The 20,690-nt window shown below is 38.1% G+C and overlaps 1 protein-coding gene across 1 annotated transcript in view; it reads left to right on the top strand.

Moving 5' to 3' along the window:
* LOC126754464 (uncharacterized) overlaps positions 1-20,690 on the top strand; it is a 213,850-nt gene that overhangs the window by 180,985 nt on the left and 12,175 nt on the right. Inside the window, exons 14-25 of the mRNA XM_050466433.1 lie at positions 1,065-1,278; positions 1,356-1,468; positions 4,229-4,379; positions 4,446-4,629; positions 4,698-4,884; positions 4,967-5,102; positions 5,170-5,306; positions 5,378-5,567; positions 5,635-5,791; positions 5,863-5,917; positions 18,031-18,403; positions 18,490-18,602. Of these exons, the coding sequence (XP_050322390.1) occupies positions 1,065-1,278; positions 1,356-1,468; positions 4,229-4,379; positions 4,446-4,629; positions 4,698-4,884; positions 4,967-5,102; positions 5,170-5,306; positions 5,378-5,567; positions 5,635-5,791; positions 5,863-5,917; positions 18,031-18,403; positions 18,490-18,602 (2,010 nt within the window). The remainder of the gene's footprint in view (positions 1-1,064; positions 1,279-1,355; positions 1,469-4,228; positions 4,380-4,445; positions 4,630-4,697; positions 4,885-4,966; positions 5,103-5,169; positions 5,307-5,377; positions 5,568-5,634; positions 5,792-5,862; positions 5,918-18,030; positions 18,404-18,489; positions 18,603-20,690) is intronic.

The raw sequence follows: 20,690 nt of genomic DNA, 5'->3' as shown, positions 1-20,690 counted from the left end.
AAGCATTTAGAAGTGAATTTTGCTGAGAGCGAAGAGTTCCCTAGACTTTTTACACTCGAGCAGAAGACCCTTGCGACTGCACAGCGGATGTTAGTCAACCAGCGCTTGCTGATTTCGTCTGAGGTCCAAATCCAATAGTGAACCAGAAGATGCCAACGGAGCTTCTACTCGTTCTCATTCCGCAGTTACTGAGACTGAAATCAGTCTAATCATACTCATACATAGCAAAATAGCTCAATAATAGAGGTAAAGAGCATAGACTTCCTTTCACTAGTTTTGAGCGCACAGTCAGGGAACTCAAGGCTAATATCGCTGATCTACTTTCGGAACGGATAGTCATCGGAACAGCAGATCTACGGCTATATTTATAGTACACAAATATCCGTCCAAATTTCAACCCTCAAAAACTACTATATCGATTTCAAGCAATTTTTCGACGATGGTTAAAAGAGAGACAGTGAAGAAAACGAAACAAAAGCAAACAAATTTCGGAATCGGTCCTTACTTTTAATAACACAATATATTGTTTTTGTTGTAGAAGCAGAAAACATCCCAGAAGTAAAATTATTTCACACGCATTTAATTCCTACAAGTGAAAAAGTACAGCTGAACTCAGTTCTTTCTAACCTCCGCTCTTATCAATGGGAGGGCTAGTGCTCCCGGCCACTATCAGTTATTAGCGCCTTTCTATAACAAAAACTACATTTAATTGATAAATGTTGACTGGCTCTCTAACTTCAGCTCACCTTTATTCTCTGTTTACAAAACTTTTACTACTCTACTATATAATGTCTTATCTGCTCTCTTCAAATGGCGCAAATAAAATAAACTGAAGTACTTTTCGATAATGAATCAACGCGCCAAATCACATAGGGACATATGTATGCTTGTATTTTTTCTAATAAAAATCACCCATTTTTACTGCGACAGAATACTCTTCAATGCGACAATACGGTTTCTCATATATATTTAGGAGAGCGGACATATTTGAAAAGTATTTAAACGACTTGTGCAACTGAAGCGAGCCATAAACCGAAATAACAACACTTGGGATTCCAACCTAGACAGCGCATAAACTATTTGATTTTTTTTTTCTAAGTAATCCCTCAAACGGTAGTGTTATGTCGATAAAACAAGAAACAATAGCCGCTGAAAAATTGCAGGCAATCGAGGAGGATAATAATAGTGAAGTAGCCTCGAGTAAATCGGATGGAAAGAGAAAGTTTACCGTGATAGAACCTGCATTGTTTCTAGTTTATATAGCGACAGCATTGGCCGGTAGGACATTTTCGAAGTGTTACCCTAAAACCGTGTGCATGAAAAACGTTAATCCATTATTATTATGTTTATTAAAGGTGCTGTGCTACAAAATCAAGAACTTTATCAAACTTGTGTTGCCGTTTACGATTACGATGAGGAATTGTGCGAACCCATGTTGGGAGTTATACCCAAAAACGCGACATCACAAGTGAGTACTCTCAAGCAAGTTTTTTATTTGGAACATCTATGACTTAGACCGTTACCAATTTAAAACAATTGGTAAAAAAGTTTTTTCAGTTTTATTTTTCTGGTGGTTAGTTTAGTAAACGACTTTACAAAGAAATCTTTAATAGTTGTCGTGGTTCGCCAAGCCTTGCCGAGTTGTGAATCGAAGAAACAAGTGTTATAAAACACATGTACTGACATAAAGCAATAAGGAAGAAACAAAAAAAAAATCTAAAAGTAACCATTTGGACATATAGAACAGATGTTTGGCGAAGCCATGACGGCTCATATAAAACAATTTTCTACTTTATTGGCGTAGATACCGCTTATCCGGTTATAGACGAGTTTATATATACAATACTACAAGAAAAATTAGAAGCCTCGGGAAAGTGGACTATTAATGGAGAAAAATATTTAAAGAAATTTAAAGTAAATGAGAATATATATGTAGATATATAGAAAGACGATTCATAAAATCTACTTATTAATTTTCTGTCAATTGCTGCAAAACTCGGTTACAAAACTTAAATTTGTTCAAAAGTATAAGTAGCTTGGATACTCGTTAAACATTTCGGCAAGAATTGTCATCTTTAAGCTTAAAATTAGACATTCTGCTGTTATAACGTTAAGAAATAAGCAATGAAGGCGTGACGTAAACCTAGTTCTAAAAAAATGCGCACCTGCTGTTCTACCAGACAGAATAATAATATAATAATAATAAAACAAAGTAATAATAGCAACAACTCCTTGCGATAAGCTTCAGACTGATAACATAAAAAAAAAGAAATGAAAATTGATTACGAAAAAAAATAAAATGCATATGTGGTAGTATTGATTATCAGTAAATCAGCTGGGGGTAATAACAGCTGACGAGCCTACTCAGGTGGATTCCCTGTGATTAAATAATAACTGGAATGTGTGACTCAGCCACGCTATCATTAATCAAAATAAAATAAAAAGAAATGAACGTAACTGATAGGGAATCTCCACTGAGGAAAGCACATAAGTCGTAAAAGATCAGAAGCGGAAGATTAGAAAAAAAAACAAATATATGGACGAAGTGGATAACGCTGAAAATGTAAACTTAGACTAATTAAATTTTCTTACTATTTGTAATAAGTAAGATACTGATGAAGTGCCAAGCATTTTTTTTTTTAGACTCAACCAAACAGGAGCCATAATCGTCTACAGAACCAGCAATTCTATTGGTTTTCAAGCAGAAGCAAAGTTAGTGTTATTAGCAGAGCACTGTTATATAACTGACTGACTGAAGGAATGATAAAAGCGACTTAATCTTACTAACAGAGCACTGTTAGATGACAAAAAAGCGAAATAATTGGCAGAAGTGAATAAATATTACTAGCAGAGCAGTGTTAAATAACATTAAATTAAAATTTATGACAGAAGCGAGTTATAGTTAGAGTCACTGTTATATGACTGTGAAACAGAATATACATACATACATATATGTATATTAAAAGCGTCTTAAGGTTATTAGTAGAGCTAGTAGAGCACTGTTAAATGATTTTGAAACATAATCAATGAAAGTAGAGCGTTAATGATATTAGCAGAGCAGTATTAAATATTTGTGAGACTGAAGGAATGACAAAAGCAAGTTAATCTGACTAACAGAGCACCGTTAAATGACTTTAAAACAAAATAAATGGCAGAAGTAAGCTAATGTTATTAGCATAATACTGTTAAATGACTGCGAAATATATTATTTACAACACATAATGACAGAAGTGATCTGATCATTAGCAGGCCACTTTTAAAGGACTGTAAAACAAAGTGAACGACAGAGGTGAGCAATGTTATAAGCAGACTGCACTGCTAAATGACAGGGAAATATCATGAATGGCAGAAATGAGTTGCTGTTATCAGTAGAGGACTACTAAGGAATGACAAATACAAGTTTTTGTTATCATCATAATACTGTTAAATGACTGCGAAATATAACACATAATGACAGAAGTGATCTGATCATTAGCAGGGCACTTTTAAAGACTGTAAAACAAAGTGAACGACAGAGATGAAGCAATGTTATAAGCAGACTGCACTGCTAAATGACAGGGAAATATAATGAATGGCAGAAATGAGTTGCTGTTATCAGTAGAGGACTACTAAGGAATGACAAATACAAGTTTTTGTTATCATCATAATACTGTTAAATGACTGCGAAATATAACACACAATGACAGAAGTGATCTGATCATCATTAGTAAAACAAAGTGAACGACACATTGTTTAAGCAGACTGACTGCTAAATGACAGGGAAATATAATGAATGAAAAGTTGCTGTTATCAGAGGAATGACAAATACAATGTTATCATCATAATACTGTTAAAACTGCAAAATATAACACATAATGACAGAAGTGATCTGATATCATTAGCAGGGCACTTTTAAAGGACTGTAAAACAAAGTGAATGACAGAGGGGAAGCAATGTTATAAGCAGACTACACTACTAAATGACAGGGAAATATAATGAATGGCAGAAATGAGTTGCTGTTATCAGTAAAGGACTACTAAGGAATGACAAATACAAGTTTTTGTTATTAGCAGAGTACTTTTAAATGAAAATATTATTAAATATTAAATAAAATAAAAATTTAAATGAAATAAATAAAAAAGTATTTAAAATAAATATTTTAATAACATAATATAAAAAAATATTTAAATAAAATAAATTTAAAAAAAATCATAATATTCTAATATTTTACTTTCCAAATTGTTTCCAGGCCATCGAAACCCAAGTGCAACCCTATGTGGCCAGGATTATTATGGCGAGTTCGCTGATTAACAGCGTTTTGCCCGCATTCCTCAGTTTATTTATTGGACCATGGTCTGATAAATTTGGACGTAGACCTATACTTGTAGCAACCTTTGCAGGTAAATAAACAATTTCGTCATTATAATGAAATACAAAGAAATTAATTAAATTAATTGCTGAAACAGCGGCATTTCTCGGACATCTTATAACGTCAATATTGGCGGGTATATCTATGGCGACACCGATAAATCCTTGGATCTACGTTATATCATACATACCACCAGCACTAACTGGTAGCAACTGTGCCCTGGTAGCGATGGCATTTTGTCTGGTTTCCGATGTGTGTGATGAGGGCGGCAGAGCTAGGCGGTAGGTGTTTTTGAAGCAATACTGCGCTTGCAGCCGACAATTACTAAATTATTTTTCGCACTTTGTAGCCTGTTCTTGGTTGAGGGTGCTATGGGTATTGGTACACTGGTTGGTAATTTGATAGCCAGTTCCATACTGGCCGCAACTGGTACTATCGGCGTATTCGTAATTGCCGCGAGTATGGATTTGGTAGCGCTACTTTATATCGCCATCTTTATAACCGAAAGTTTGAACGTGAAACACGAAAGAACTACGGTGAGTTGCAAATTTTGAGTGAAGAATTTTTTTTTTTTTTTTTCATTACTATTATAATAAATTTTTTTTTTTGTTATTTTAGTCGCATGTACGTGAGTTCTTCAAATTCGATTTGATTAAGGATCTGGTTAAAACTTGCCTGAAACGCAGACCGCACTATGATCGCGGCATCATTTGGTGTATTATGTTCGCCTTAATTTCGACAACCTTTGTGCAGCGTAAGTACTAAATTTAGTACCAAATTTCTTATTGTAACTTAACACAAATATTATTTTCTCCTTACAGAGGGTGAGGCGAATTTACTTTATCTGTTTCTACGCAACAAATTCAATCTCACGCTGCAAGAATTCACCACTTTCACTGCGGCCGGCATTGGTATCAAAATGATTGGTTGTGCCATCGTTTTGGTATTATTGCGTGTGGTGAGTTTATATTGCAGTTAGCACAGAATGCTTATAAAAACTAAACCACAACCAAAAAAATCGTTTTACAGGTATTCAGCGCGCCTTTAACTGTGGTGGCTATACTTGGCTTGTTGGGTAGCTTCGCCGACAGTTTAATACGCGCTTTGGCTGAGAAGTTTTGGCAGATGTATGTGGCCGCGGTTGCGGGCTTCATGGCTGGCATTAACAGCCCCATGTTGCAAGCGGTACTTGCAAGTTTGGTGGACCGCACAGAAATCGGTAAAACTTCTATTAATTAATTTTTCATAGAAAGTATAATTAATAAACAAAATTTTTGGAATTTTAGGCAAAGTATATGCGGTAATTACCTCACTGCAAACACTATCACCTTTGGCGTCGTCGCCAATCTACACTGGTATTTACAACGCGACATTGGTATCATCTCCGGGTGCCTTCTACTTTCTCAGCTGTGGTATCTATGCCGCAAACTTTTTGCTCATAACGTAAGTCCGCTTCGATAACACACTTGACACATTTATTAAGTCTGTTCTGTGTATTTTTTCGGCAATTTTAGGATTATATACTTTATGCAGCGTAAGAGTAGTTCCAGAGCAACGACGGCCAATGAGGCAGCTTAATGACTGACAGCCCAGTTGTATATGTGCCTAAATACTTCTTCGAAATTCGAAAAGAAAAAAATATGTCAACTTTAATTCAACCTTTCTATGGCTTTATAATGAGAGCGCCTGTGTATTATGTTTGAATATTGTTAAAGCGAAAAAGTTGCAAATATATTTATGTATAGTAAAATTGCATAATTAATTTTTAGTAAAAATTTTGTTTAGCAAAGTTTAAGATTACAATTATTTAGTGTTAATTAGCATAAAATTTCTAATTCTAAGCATAGTGTTTAACACTTTTTTATAAACAAATAAATTAAGCGTAAAATTTGAAAGACTTGCATTTGTTGCGTACCAAAATAGGTGCATTATCTTTAGCCCGTGCTCTGTAACTTTAAATGTGGAGGGTCCAAAAACTTTGAGTTTCATCAAAAAAAAAAAAATATTGAACAAGCCTTTTTACGTTTACGTTAGAGATACAAACCACTTTTCGACCAGTCGAGGTATGATCACGGTTAGATAAGGTAATTAGATCTTTGTAGAATGAATAATGATTAAAAAATCAAGCAATGACGCATCAAATAAAAAAACTGAAAAATTCGCATGGCATGGTGATCCAAGTAGAGGTACTTTTTTCGAAAGTCTTTTTTTGACATATCATACCATCGTACTCTTCGCAATATCATCACCCATCTGGAGACGCAGCATTCAATATTGGATAATATAGTGAAGGGAATATAGCAGCCGTAGCTGAGAGTGTGGAGGATGGGGTCATGTGTAGAAGTTAACGCAAGTGAGGATCGCAATTCACTTGGGAGTGGCGAGAAACGATTCTTTTACATCTGGCTCAAGCAGCTCACGACTTCCGGTCTTTGACCAAGTATCCTCTGGGTAGCTAAAGTACATCCGTTTGAAGGCGAGCTAAAGCGAGATGGTGAAACATCCCCTACATAGGGTTGTGCGGTGGGTTTGGGACCCGCTACGTAAAAAAACGTGAAAGGATATCAACTGTCTAGGATGAGAGACCCACCTTGGCTTGGCGACTTTAACGCCAAGGTGGGCAAGGAAGGTATCTTAGGCACGACGGTCGGTAAATTCAGCCTCCACGACGAAACATCCCCAAATGGGTTGAGGTTGATCGACTTCTCCGGCCCCGAAATATGGCTATCAGTAGTACTAGATTCCAGCATCAGAAGTTTCATCAAGCCACCTGGCTGTCTCCGGATCGAAAAACCACTAACCAGATCGATCATGTTGTGATAGACGGAAGACACGTCTCCAGTGTTCTAGACGTGCGTACGCTCCGAGGTACTAACATCTATTCGGACCACTATCTTGTTGCAGACAAGATTCGTACACGCCTCTGTGCAGCAAAAAACGCACGTCAACAAATACAAGGAAGGTTCGAATTCAAGAAGCTGCAATCACAACAGATAGCCGATTTTCTACTCGGCTTGCACTCCTGCTCTCTGAGAGCACTCGTCAACAACTCGGTATAAGGGAACTGTGGGACGGCATTACAAAATCTTTACGTACAGCTGCAACCGAAACCGTTGGTTTTCGGAGAATGCAAAAGAACAGCTGGTACGACGAGGAGTGCCTTGTTGCAGCGGAGAGAAAACAGGCTGCCTACCTCGCAACGTTACGATCGACCACAACACGTGCGGGATGGGATAGATACCGAGAGTAGAAGAGGGAAGCGAGACGCAACTGCAGACAGAAAAAGAAAGAGGCCGAAATGCGTGAGCATCAAAAGCTTAATAAGCTGGCCGACAGGGGTAATGCTCGAAAATTCTACGAAAAGATGAGGCGGCTAACTGAAGGTTTCAAGACCGGAGCATACTCTTGTAGAACCCCCAAAGGTGATCTAGTCACCGATGCCCAGAGCATAGTTAAATTATGGAGGGAACACTTCTACAGCCTGTTGAATGGCAGTGAACGCACAACGCCAGGAGAAAGCGAACCCGATTCCTCAATCGACGACGATGGAGCCGACGTTCCATTGCCCGACCATGAAGAAGTTCGAATAGCAATTACCCGCCTGAAGAACAACAAAGCGGCGGGGGCCGATGGATTGCCGGCCGAGCTATTCAAACACGGCGTCGAAGAACTAATAGGGAGCATGCATCAGCTTCTTTGTAAAATATGCTCGGACGAAAACATGCCCAACGATTGGAATTTAAGTGTGCTATGCCCAATCCATAAAAAAGGTGACCCCACAATCTGCCCCAACTACCGTGGGATTAGCCTCCTCAACATCGCATATAAGGTTCTATCGAGCGTATTGTGTGAAAGATTAAAGCCCACCATCAACAAACTGATTGGACCTTTTCAGTGTGGCTTTAGACCTGGCAAATCAACAGCCGACCAGATATTCACCATGCGCCAAATCTTGGAAAATACCCGTGAAAAGAGAATCGACACACACCACCGCTTCGTCGATTTCAAAGCTGCCTTTGACAGCACGAAAAGGAGCTACCTTTATGCCGCGATGTCTGAATTTGGTATCCCCGCAAAACTAATACGGCTGTGTAAACTGACGTTGAATAACACCAAAAGCTCCGTCAGGATCGGGAAGGACCTTTCCGAGCCGTTCGATACCAAACGAGGTTTCAGACAAGGCGACTCCCTATCGTGCGACTTCTTCAACCTGCTGCTGGAGAAAATTATTCGAGCTACAGAACTTAATCGACCAGGTACAATCTTTTATAACAGTGTACAGCTGCTGGCGTTTGCCAATGATATTAGCCTCAACATCCGCGCCGTTAGTTCTGCTTTCTCCAGACTGGACAAGGAAGCAATGGAAATGGGTCTGGCAGTGAACGATGGCAAGACGAAATATCTCCTGTCATCAAACAAACAGTCGTCGCACTCGCGACTTACGTAGCTCTCACGTTACTATTGACAGTCATAACTTCGAAGTTGTAGATAATTTCGTCTATATCTTGGAACCAGCATTAACAGCAACAACAATGTCAGCCTGAAATCCAACGCAAAATAACTATTAATAACAGGTGCTACTTCGGACTGAGTAGGCAATTGAGAAGTAAAGTCCTCTCTCGGCGAACAAAAACCAAACTCCATAAGTCACTCATAATTCCCCTCCTGCTATATGGTGCAGAGGCTTGGACGATGACAACAGCTGATGAGTCGACGTTGCGAGTTTTCGAGAGAAAATGGTTCTGCGAAAGATTTACGGTCCTTTGGCCACGGCGTTGGCCACGGCAAAATATCGCATTCGATGGAACGATAAGCTGTATGAGATATACGACGACATTGACATAGTTCATCGAATTAAAAGACAGCGGCTACGCTGGCTAGGTCATGTTGTCCGGATGGACGAAAACACTCCAGCTCTGAAAATATTCGACGCAGTCCGCCGGGGGAAGTAGAGGAAGAGGGAGACCTCCACTCCTTTGGAAGGACCAAGTGGAGAAGGACCTGGCTTCGCTTGGAATATCCAATTGGCGGCACGTAACGAAAAGAAGAAACGACTGACGCGCTGTTGTTAACTCGGCTATAATCGCGTAAGCGGTGTCTACGCCAGTAAAGAAGAAGAAAAAGAACCTAACATTGCCGGTTGAAACAAATTGTTTGTTGACGAAGCCATTAAGCCAGAAATGGGTCTCATCTGAGAGGATGATTTGGTGACCGCCACCGTTCTCAGTAGCAACCGGAGAACTTGAATTTGCGTAGTAACCTAGATTGACTTCCAAGCATTGTACCAAAGTGACGTGAGAAAATAGCAAACCTTACTGAGCACACTGACGAATTGCAAAAAACTTTTCCAGGCATTGAGAAATCGGTCAATAAATTTTAAAAATTTCAAAAATAATTTTAAATCCAATATTCGTATATTTCAAGATTGTACCAATTCCCTCAACGGAGCTTGATTGGGAATAACATTTATTGCATTACTCATACGCCCTGTAGATCGCGAGAGATAAGTGCGCTTATACGAGAATCGCTTGCACTTGAGAATAAGACGCCAATTAAGAAGAGGATATGTTCTACTTAGATATAGAATACATTATTTTCAGATCCACAAATCTCACACTGGGGAATACAATTTTTTAGACAGTAAAATCGGAATATAAAGATCTATTTTTTTCTTTCAAAATAAAAGACTTTTATAAATTCTTAGAAGTACGATGTAAAAAATATTGGCCGTCTATGCGTCATTCTTTAAAGAGTTGTATTAAAATACTGAAATCAGAAGAAAAAAAATAATAGAAAACTATTAGGAAATAGGGCTTACATCGAAATAATTTAATTTTTTTTATAATTGGGCGTCGAAACAACACAGTAACTAACCAGTAGTAGTAGTCATAGTAGATCACACTTTATACAAGGTGCGTTCAAAAGTAAACAGGACTTAAAATGGCTTTTTCGGCAAAATCAATTTATTTTATTCAAGATATTCTCCTTCTGCTTCAATACAGCTTTTTGCACTGTCCAAAAGCATGCAGAACGAGTGTTTTAGCTCGTTGGCCGGTATGTATGCTGCCAGTATGCCGGTGTAAGCCATATCAGGTGAATACGGGGAGTGGTTAATGATTAAAATGTGATTTTTGTTCAAATAATCGTCCTTCGAATGTTGGATTCTGAGCAATTTTTGGTCGTCAGTCAATTTGTACGGAAGAAACCGTGCACACACCTTTCGTAAGCCCAAATGTTCGGTCAAAATGCAATAAATCGATTTTTTGGAGATTTTCAATTCCATTTCCATGAATTTCAATTATGATTTCGGTTGAGTTTTGATGAATTCACGCACAGTTTCGATGGAATTTCCGGTGATCACGGATTATAGTAGATTCTAAAGCCAGTCGACACCAGCCGCAACCACCGTATTCGCTTGATTTAGCTCCGTGTGACTTCTGGCTATTCAGATAACTTAAACGACCACGCCGGGGAAACCGTTTTGAGTTAATTGAAGACATTAAACGTGATTAACTATGCACATAAAAGGATATTCCTAAAATTTTCTTTAACAACTGTTTCAAGGATTGGAAAACGACATTGACTTAAGTTTATTGGGGCCAAGACGGATTCCTTTACGCTTTTTGGCCGTCAAAACAAGCCAGTAATTCGTCAGAGTACGTTTCTGCCCTTCTCCAGATATTCGATGTAGATCACACTTTATGTAGGAAAGTTGAAAAAAAGTTACAATTGTCCTTTCCAATCCCACCAAACACTCAGCATAACATTTGGAGGCGTCAATCCTGGCTTTGCGTCCATTTGTAGCGCTTCACCACGCTTGGACCATAAACTTTTTTGCACATTATTGTCGTATTTCTTGCTTTTCGTACCTGTTACCATTCGCTTGAGATATGGTTCGATTTCATTTCGTTTCACCAAAGAATCGCAGATGTTGATTCTGGTCCATTAAATTTTCCACAGACAATTCATGTGGTAACCAAACATAGAGCTTCTTTTTGTAGCCAGCCTTTTCAAAAGCCGTTTGATGATGAATTTTAAGTTCCTTAGCGATGTCATGGCTGCTTATGTTACGGTCCTGTTCAATCTTTTCCATAATTTCATGGACTTTTTCAACAATAGGTCGACCAGAGCGAAGTGCATCTTTCACATCGAAATTTCCAGAACGGAAGCGAGCAAAACATTGTCGTGCTACACGAACTGATACAGCATCGGCTCGGTAAACTTCACAAATCTCATTGGTGGCTTGCGTGGCACTCTTCCCTTTTTTATACAAAAATTTCAAAATATAGCGAATTTCTTCATTATTTTCACTCATTTTTGAACAGCTGTAACTTTTTTTTCAACTTTCCCGAATTTAATTTTGGTGAAATGAAGCTTAAAATCTCACCTTTCCAACACTATATCGCATGACACAATGTGTTTGGTAGCATTGGAGATATCTATTGACAATATACGAAAAGACTTTTTCGACTACGCAATATGTATTTGTATAACTTTTTAAAATATTTTACGGGTTGTTTGGGAGATATCTATCCGATTTCACTGTTTCCAACAAACGCATGCATACAATATAAAAATTCATCTGTATATTAAATTTCATGCAGATATCTTAAAAAATTAAAAAAATTTTATAAGTGGAACTTCGACTTAAAAATTTCTCGTTCGAAATCGATTTTAGACCCCATAGTTTCTTAATCATATTTCAAGAATGATGCTTAGCACATTTTCTGAATATACCATCACTTCATCTGGTACCCTATAAATCGACCCGCTCTACCATTCTATATTTAAATATATTTCGATATATTAGACCTTCGTTAACTTTTTTTGCTTAGATTTTGTTATCAAGTTGTGAAACAAATATTATTAGCTTATCACAATAACGGAAATGCCATACTTTTGTAACTGATGAAAGTGAATATAAAAGTATAAGTACGCTGCTTTGTAAACTTTAGAAAAATACAGACATACTTATGCATATCACACACATTAACTTGGAGAGCACTAATTCTATACTCACAAACAGACGTTATTGGCATACGTACATAATAGAACTTTAAGTATATTTTATAATTAAATTACTTAATTACTTAAATGTTCAACAAATGCCTGTTCGTATTAGCAAATAGGAAACTAACTGTTCTTTTGGTTAACAGTGAATGTTAGCACATAGCAGCTGTTTACAATGCATTACTCATACGTCACGGTGTTCAATGGAAAAAAACATATATGTAGTACATACTACCTTACCTTATACATATGTATATGGAAATTGCCTGAACATAATTAATAAAAAATACTTATAAATGGCGATATAAAAGAAAGATATAATTATTTAGGACAGATATTTCATTATTTTTCTTTGACACTTTGAAGTACAAAGATTAGTGAAAGAAATCCATTATATTTCTAATAACATTAGAATCGTAATCTGTATCTATAAAGATAAGATTTCATACTAAGAAAACTTCTCAGATAATGATAGGCAAGTTGAGTACTTCTCTATCGAAAAATGTTTTGGTTTTGATTTTTCGTTAGAGATGTACTCAATTTGTACGCAATTAAAGATAAGCTAAGATTAAATTGGATCAGTAAGAAACTTATATCTCTCTATAAGAGTGTACAGCTGCTGGCGTATGCCGACGATATTGATATCATCGGCCTCAACACTGCGCCGTTAGTTCTACTTTATCTAGGCTGGACAAGGAAGCACAGAAAATGGGTCTGGTAGTGAACGAGGGCAAAACGAAATATCTCCTGTCATCAAACAAACAGTCGTCGCACTCGTGACTTGGCTCTCACGTCACTGTTGACAGTCATAACTTTGAAGTTGTAGATAATTTCGTCTATTTAGGAACCAGCATTAACACCACCAACAATGTCAGCCTGGAAATCCAACGCAGGATTGCTCTTGCCAACAGGTGCTACTTCGGACTGAGTAGGCAATTGAAAAGTAAAGTCCTCTCTCGACGAACAAAAGCTAAACTCTATAAGTCGCTCATAATTCCCGTCCTGCTATATGGTGCAGAGGCTTGGGCGATGACAGCAACCGATGAGTCGACGTTACGTGTTTTCAAGAGAAAAATTCTGCGAAAGATTTATGGTCCTTTGCGCGTTGGCCACGGCGAATATCGCATTCGATGGAACGAAGAGCTGTACGAGATATATGACGACATTGACATAGTTCAGCGAATTAAAAGACAGCGGCTACGCTGGCTAGGTCATGTTGTCCGGATGGATGAAAACACTCCACCTCTGAAAGTATTCGACGCAGTACCCGCCGAGGGAAGCAGAGGAAGAGGAAGACCTCCACTCCGTTGGAAGGACCAAGTGGAGAAGGACCTGGCTTCGCTTGGAATATCCAATTGGCGCCACGTAGCGAAAAGAAGAAACGACTGGCGCGCTGTTGTTAACTCGGCTATAATCGCGTAAGCGGTATCTACGCCAATTAAGAAGAAGAAGAAGAAACTTATTTAGGGTATTTTATACGGGTATCTTCTTCTTCTTAATTGGCGTAGACACCGCTTACGCGATTATAGCCGAGTTAACAACAGCGCGCCAGTCGTTTCTTCTTCGTTTCTTACCACTTGGTCCTTCCAACGGAGTGGAGGTCTTCCTCATTGCTTCCCGGCGGGTACCGTCGTTTTATACCTATTTATACGGGTATAGAGTTTTCTATTTCCTGGGTGATATTATCAGGCAAAATATTTGTCAGACTATCAGGCAAAGTAAACAGATGTTTTTAACACGACAACAAAAAACAAAATTTGATTTTTGGTTATAAAATGGTTAAATATTGGTTATATCTGAGAGCGGAAGCTAAAAATAGAAAGTAATGGGACTAAATTTCTTCCGCAGCGACTGTACTTCGAAGTGTGGGCGCAATGACTGAATTCGATAGAGGGCATTCTTAGCTAACGAACGAGCAGTTGGTCATTTGTCTCCGAGCACCTGGAGAGTCAGGACAAACATTTTTGCGCGACGTGTTTCTGTGAGTGGTGCAAGCCGAAAATGCAGCGTTCGTTAGAGCAGAGGTACGCGATTAAATTCTGTGTGAAACTCGGTAAATCTGCGACAGAGACGTTTGATATGATCAAGCAGGCTTACCCAGATATTGCTTTAGCAAGAAATGGTGTGTTTCGGCACCAGGCCTTTTTGGAGGTCCGGGAAGAGATCGCTGATGAAGACCGGAAGAATGAGCAAATCCAAAGTGAAAACGATGTTCATTGTCTTTTTTGACATCAAAGGCATCGTCCACCATGAATTTGTTCCTCCTGGACAAACCGTCAACGCCCCGGACTTTTTTTGTTTCCTTGCCTGAAAAGGCCGATGAAAGGCAATCATCTGGAGACGACAGAGGGAATCCAAGCAGCATGCACTTCGGCTCTCAAGACTATTACGGAGAGTGCTTTTTCGACACTGCCGTTACGTTATCTTACGTTCTAATCAGATCTTCAACAGCTTGAACGGACGGACGGAGGGGTTATATAAAGTTAGAATTTTCAAAAATCGATTTTTTTTATTTAGTCTTCTTAATGAATCGATTTGCTTTATTAGATTTAACATTACTTTAATCTGTTTGGTTTTTTTAATTTCAGAGGATCCAGTTCAGAGATACAGTGGTCATCGCAAAACGTCTATTTTGAGAAGAGCTACCGGAGATCAGTTGTAGTTCCTTTCCAAATAAATATTTTTTAATACTAAGTCTTCAAATACCGTTAAAAGATACCATAATATGTGTAGACATTTTCGGATCAACTAATTTGAAAGTTTTCTCTGAAAATATTCTGGAATATTCGCTTCTTTTGGCCTTGTATGCCCTTAAGATTGGTCAAAACGTGTGATATTTTAATGAAACTAATTGGAAATGTTTCCTAAAAATTATGCGGTTTACCGGTGTATATGTAAGGAGTTGTTGTAGCTCTTGGTCTAAACCTCATATCCCTAATAAAGCGAATTTCTATCCTTTACACCGTAAGTAATATATTGGTAGTCGAAAAAGTCTTTTCGTATATAGCCAATAGATGTCGTTGCAGCCGTATATCTCCAGTGCTACCTAACACATTGTGTCATACCATATAGCGTTGGAAAGGTGAGATTTTAAACTTCATTTAACCAAAAAAAAATTAAATTCGGAAAGTTGAAAAAAAGTTACAGTTGTTCAAAAATGAAAATAATGAAGAAACTCGCTATATTTTGAAATTTTTGTATAACAAGTAAGGAAGGGCTAAGTTCGGGTGTCACCGAACATTTTATACTCTCGCATGATAAAGTGATAATCGAGATTTCATTATACGTCATTTACATGTTTTTCAAATACCGTATTTTTGTAAAGTTTTATTCCGCTATCATCATTGGTTCCTAATGTATGTATATATTATACAGAGAAGGCATCAGATGGAATTCAAAATAGCGTTATATTGGAAGAAGGCGTGGTTGTGAACCGATTTCACCTATATTTCGTACATGTCATCAGGGTGTTAAGAAAATATTATATACCGAATTTCATTGAAATCGGTCTAGTAGTTCCTGAGATATGGTTTTTGGTCCATAAGTGGGCGAGGCCACGCCCATTTTTAATTTTTAAAAAAAGCCTGGATGCAGCTTCTTGCTGCAATTTCTTCCGTAAAATTTAGTGTTTCTGACGTTTTTTGTTAGTCGGTTAACGCACTTTTAGTGATTTTCAACATAACCTTTGTATGGGAGGTGGGCGTGGTTATTATCCGATTTCTTCCATTTTTGAACTGTATATGGAAATGCCTGAAGAAAACGACTGTGTAGAGTTTGGTTGACATAACTATAGTAGTTTCCGAGATATGTACAAAAAACTTAGTAGGGGGCGGGGCCACGCCCACTTTTCCAAAAAAATTGCGTCCAAACATGCCCCTCCCTAATGCGATCCTTTGTTTCAAATTTCGCTTTAATATCTTTGTTTATGGCTTAGTTATGACACTTTATAGGTTTTCGGTTTCCGCCATTTTGTGGGCGTGGCAGTGGGCCGATTTTGCCCATCTTCGAACTTAACCTTCTTATGGAGCCAAGGAATACGTGTACCAAGTTTCATCAAGATATCTCAATTTTTACTCAAGTTACAGCTTGCACGGACGGACGGACAGACGGACGGACAGACAGACATCCGGATTTCGACTCTACTCGTCACCCTGATCACTTTGGTATATATAACCCTATATCTGACTCTTTTAGTTTTAGGACTTACAAACAACCGTTATGTGAACAAAACTATAATACTCTCCTTAGCAACATTGTTGCGAGAGTATAAAAAAGGGAAGAGTGCCACGCAAGCCACCAATGAAATTTGTGAAGTTTACGGAGACGATGCTGTATCAGTTCGTGTAGCACGACAATGGTTCGCTCGCTTCCGTTCCGGAAATTTCGATGTGAAAGATGCACCTCGCTCTGGTCGACCTATCGTTGAAAAAGTCAATGAAATTATGGAAAAGATTGACCAGGACCGTCACATAAGCAGCCATGACATCGCTAAGGAACTAAGCATTCTAACATCTGCGATTCTTTGCTGAAACGAAATGAAATCGAACCATTTCTGAAGCGAATGGTAACAGGAGACGAAAAGTGGATCAAATACGACAATAATGTGCGAAAAGGATCATGGTTCAAGCGTGGTGAAGCTCAACAATTGGTCGCAAAGCCAGGATTGACGCCGCGAAAGGTTATGCTAAGTGTTTGGCGGGATTGAATAGGAATCATGAGAAGCAATCGAAAAAAACGGCCAGAACTGATCAACAGAAAAGGCTTTGTCTTCGATCAGGAAAACGCTAGATCACACACATCTTTGATGACGCAGCAAAAACTGGGAGAGCTTGGCTGGGAAGTTTTGATGCATCTACCATACAGACTGACTTTGCACCATCGGATTACCATTTGTTTCGTTCAACGCAGAACTTCCTTGATGGAGTAAAGTTGGCTTCAAGAGCAGCCTGTGAAAATTACTTGTCGGAGTTTTTCGCCGAGAAAACAGCAAAGTTTTACACTGATGGAATAGTGTATCTATAATTTGAAAAATGCCAAAAAGTGGTCGATCAAAATGCTACATATTTTATTATATTATAGATAAAAAAACAAATTAAGTTGAAGTATGATTAGAAATAGGAAAAGACTTTTCCCAATATTAGAGTCTGGCGAACTGTAGCAACTGCAGAAAACCATTTTAAGAATAAGCTAATAAAATGATTAAAAATAATACATACAAAAGTCAGTTTAGTTAAAATACTTTCCAAAATCTTCGAATTTAGGCACCAGTATTATCTTACTGGCGCTATAGCTACCTGCGCTCGGCTTAGTGGCTTCCAATCTCATGGAAGGTAGATATAGGAGAATCTTTAAACCAAATATCATATTTGGTAAAATACATAGTTACTACCGTTTGCCGTCCACTGGATTCGAAGAATATGTCTAAAACGCAGCGAGTGTGAAATAAATGTAAACAAACAGAGATTATTTAGCAATTATAAAGTGTTAAGCGATCCCAAAAGGTAACTGCCAGTGATGAGTCAACGCTTTTAATGTTGAGTTTATCTATGTATTTGGATATGCCAGCTACAACAGCAAACATTGAAATGCTCTCGTTATCTCACGCTCTATTTAAACAGCACAGATGTGTAAAGTCCGTATATAATAACTAAAACAAGTTTAAAGCGACATAGTATAAGCTCGGATGCGCAGTTGTACGGAGTAAATTTGTGCGCCTGGTTTTTGCTGATTTAAAACGAAATCTTAACTTAAACAAGCAACACACAATGGCAGCGCGTCGGCCAACCTCGTTGAATCTGAATGCGCGACACTCGTTGACTTCTCTCGAGCAGTTCGTCTCCGAAGTTGGTACTGCAATGCCGTTAACACCCACTACAACACCGGAAATTACGCCGCTACCGTTATTTCCAATAATCGAAACCAAAACAGCAGAAGCTGTAGCGAGTACCAATAATAATGTGGCTTCAAATAATTCTGTGGAAAAAAATAAAAGTACCGTGATTGAGCCGGCAGTCTTTCTGGTTTACGCCGCCACAGCGATGGCCGGTAAGACAATTGTTTTGCGCATTCTACCAAAGTGCCAGTGTGAAAAGGACTAACTTATTGGAATAATTTTATATTTTGCGAAAAAGGTGCCGTTTTGCAGAATCAACAACTCTATCAGACCTGTCACGCTGTCTATAATTATGATAAAGTACTCTGTGAGCCAATGTTGGGGGTTATTGCCAAAAATGAGACTTCCAAAGTGAGTACACACATTACGCAAATTATTTTAATTATGCATACACATGTAGGTAATTAAATGGAAGTAGTGGCAATTAAAGTAATTATTTACTATAAAAAAAACGATTTATATCCAGTGATAACAAGTGCAGAGAGTGAATGGAGAAGTGACCAGTGCCATAGGTCGCTTATTCTAAATATTAATGGAAATCAAAATTAAGTGAAATTAAGAGTTGTGTTGAATAGGATAAAACCGTGGAATAATCGAACTTTATTGAAGAAATTCTCTTTATATATGTAGTTCTGATACAAAATCCATCTCAAAACGATAGCTAATTTGCTAACTCAATAAAATTGTGTGCAATAAATTCGAATACATGATATTTCGAAAAAGTTCGAAACTATCCGAACGTACATTATACAAATTTTGTGTGCCTTTCACAGGCTAGTGGATCTATGCTAGTGATTCGCCAATTGTAAAAGGAAAAAAAAACTATTACATGGATGTCACCTCTTCATACGACGACAATTTCGTACCAGCCAGCATTCTTTTGAGACCTGAGAACAGGAAATAGTCGCTGGCGACCAGATCTGGAGAATACGGTGGATGCGGGAGCAATTCAAAGCCAAATTCATGGATTTTTGCCATCGCTTTCACTGACTTGTAACACGATGCGTTGCCTTGGTGAAGCATCTTTCCTTCAAATGATACCTTTTTTGTGTGATTTCGTCCTTTAAATAACGCCCTGTAATTGTCACTGTTGATAATCCTTCCCTTTTCAAGGTAGTCAATAAAAATTATTCCATGCGCATCCTAAAGTACAGACCATAACTTTGCCCGCCGGCTGTTGTGTTTTTTCACGCTTTGAAGCGGGTTCATCGTGTGCAGTCTTCGAACGACTGTGATTGGACTTCGGATTGAAATAATGGAGTCATGTTTCATCCATTGTCACATACCGACTCAGGTTTATTGCGCTTGAACATCTCCAAACACTGCTCCGAATCATAAACTCGCCGATATTACGGACAAATATGAGGTCGCACGGCATCTGCTTTGCACAGAACATTCTCATACCCAAATATTCGTGAATGATATGTTGTACACGATCAGTTAATATTTTTAGAATGTCTGCTATCTCGAATAACGGTCATTCAAAATTATTTTAATGGACTTTTTTAATGTTTTCGTCGATAACAAACTCTTTTGACCGTCTACTGTGTTCTCCGCCTTCAGTGCTCATTTCACCACGTCTAAACTTAGCATGCCAATTCATGATAGTTGATTTTTCTGTGTCTGTGTGGCAGTGTCCGGAAACTCGTCATCAAGCCAAATTTTTGCATTAACTGAATTTTCTCCAGTCCAGGGTTAAACGCTACAAGCAGCGTCGGATGGATGCATGGGTTCATAACGCCAATCATAAACGCAAAAAAAAAACATATGGAAAACCTAAGCATCAGCAAATCAACGGCAAAGCCGAATATCCACGACGTCAGGGTTATATTCTGTTTTTGGTGGGATCAGAAAGGCGTGCTATATTATGAGTTTATAGAACGGAATGATGTCATTTCGCCATTAATGCCTACTGAAAAGAACTCGTCAAATTAAAGCAAGCGATTGCTGAAAAATACCCGAAATATGCCACTAGAAACAAGGAAGCAAAGTCGCAAAAGAAACAGAACTTTTTAAATTTAACTGTTTCTGGTGGCGCCACCTATTGGTGGGTATATGAAATAAAAAGTTTGATCTCTTGTTGACATTTCGTAAAAATTTTAAGACAATTGGATAACTACAATCGATGTTATCGATCAAAAAGTGACAGCAGCTTTTGGTTATCGGTCGTAAAATGCATTTTGAACAAAAAGCAAATATTAAATTTTGTTTTAAACTTGGGAAAACGTTTACTGAAACATTTCAAATGATGAAAAATGTGCATGAGTGGTTTATGCGATTCCAAGAAGGTCTGTGACGATCAGAAGTCGGTCATCTTCAGAAGTCAAAAATAAAGACAATGCTGATTTGTTTCTTCGATTCCGAAAACCTGGCCAAACGATTAATGCTGGGTTTTACTTGTACCTGGGTGTTATGAAGCGTCTTTTGTCACGCATTCGT

This window comes from Bactrocera neohumeralis, chromosome 4 (genome assembly GCF_024586455.1).
Source record: "Bactrocera neohumeralis isolate Rockhampton chromosome 4, APGP_CSIRO_Bneo_wtdbg2-racon-allhic-juicebox.fasta_v2, whole genome shotgun sequence".
Classification (NCBI taxonomy): Eukaryota; Metazoa; Arthropoda; class Insecta; order Diptera; family Tephritidae; genus Bactrocera; species Bactrocera neohumeralis.
This window is presented reverse-complemented; position numbering and strand designations above follow the sequence as displayed.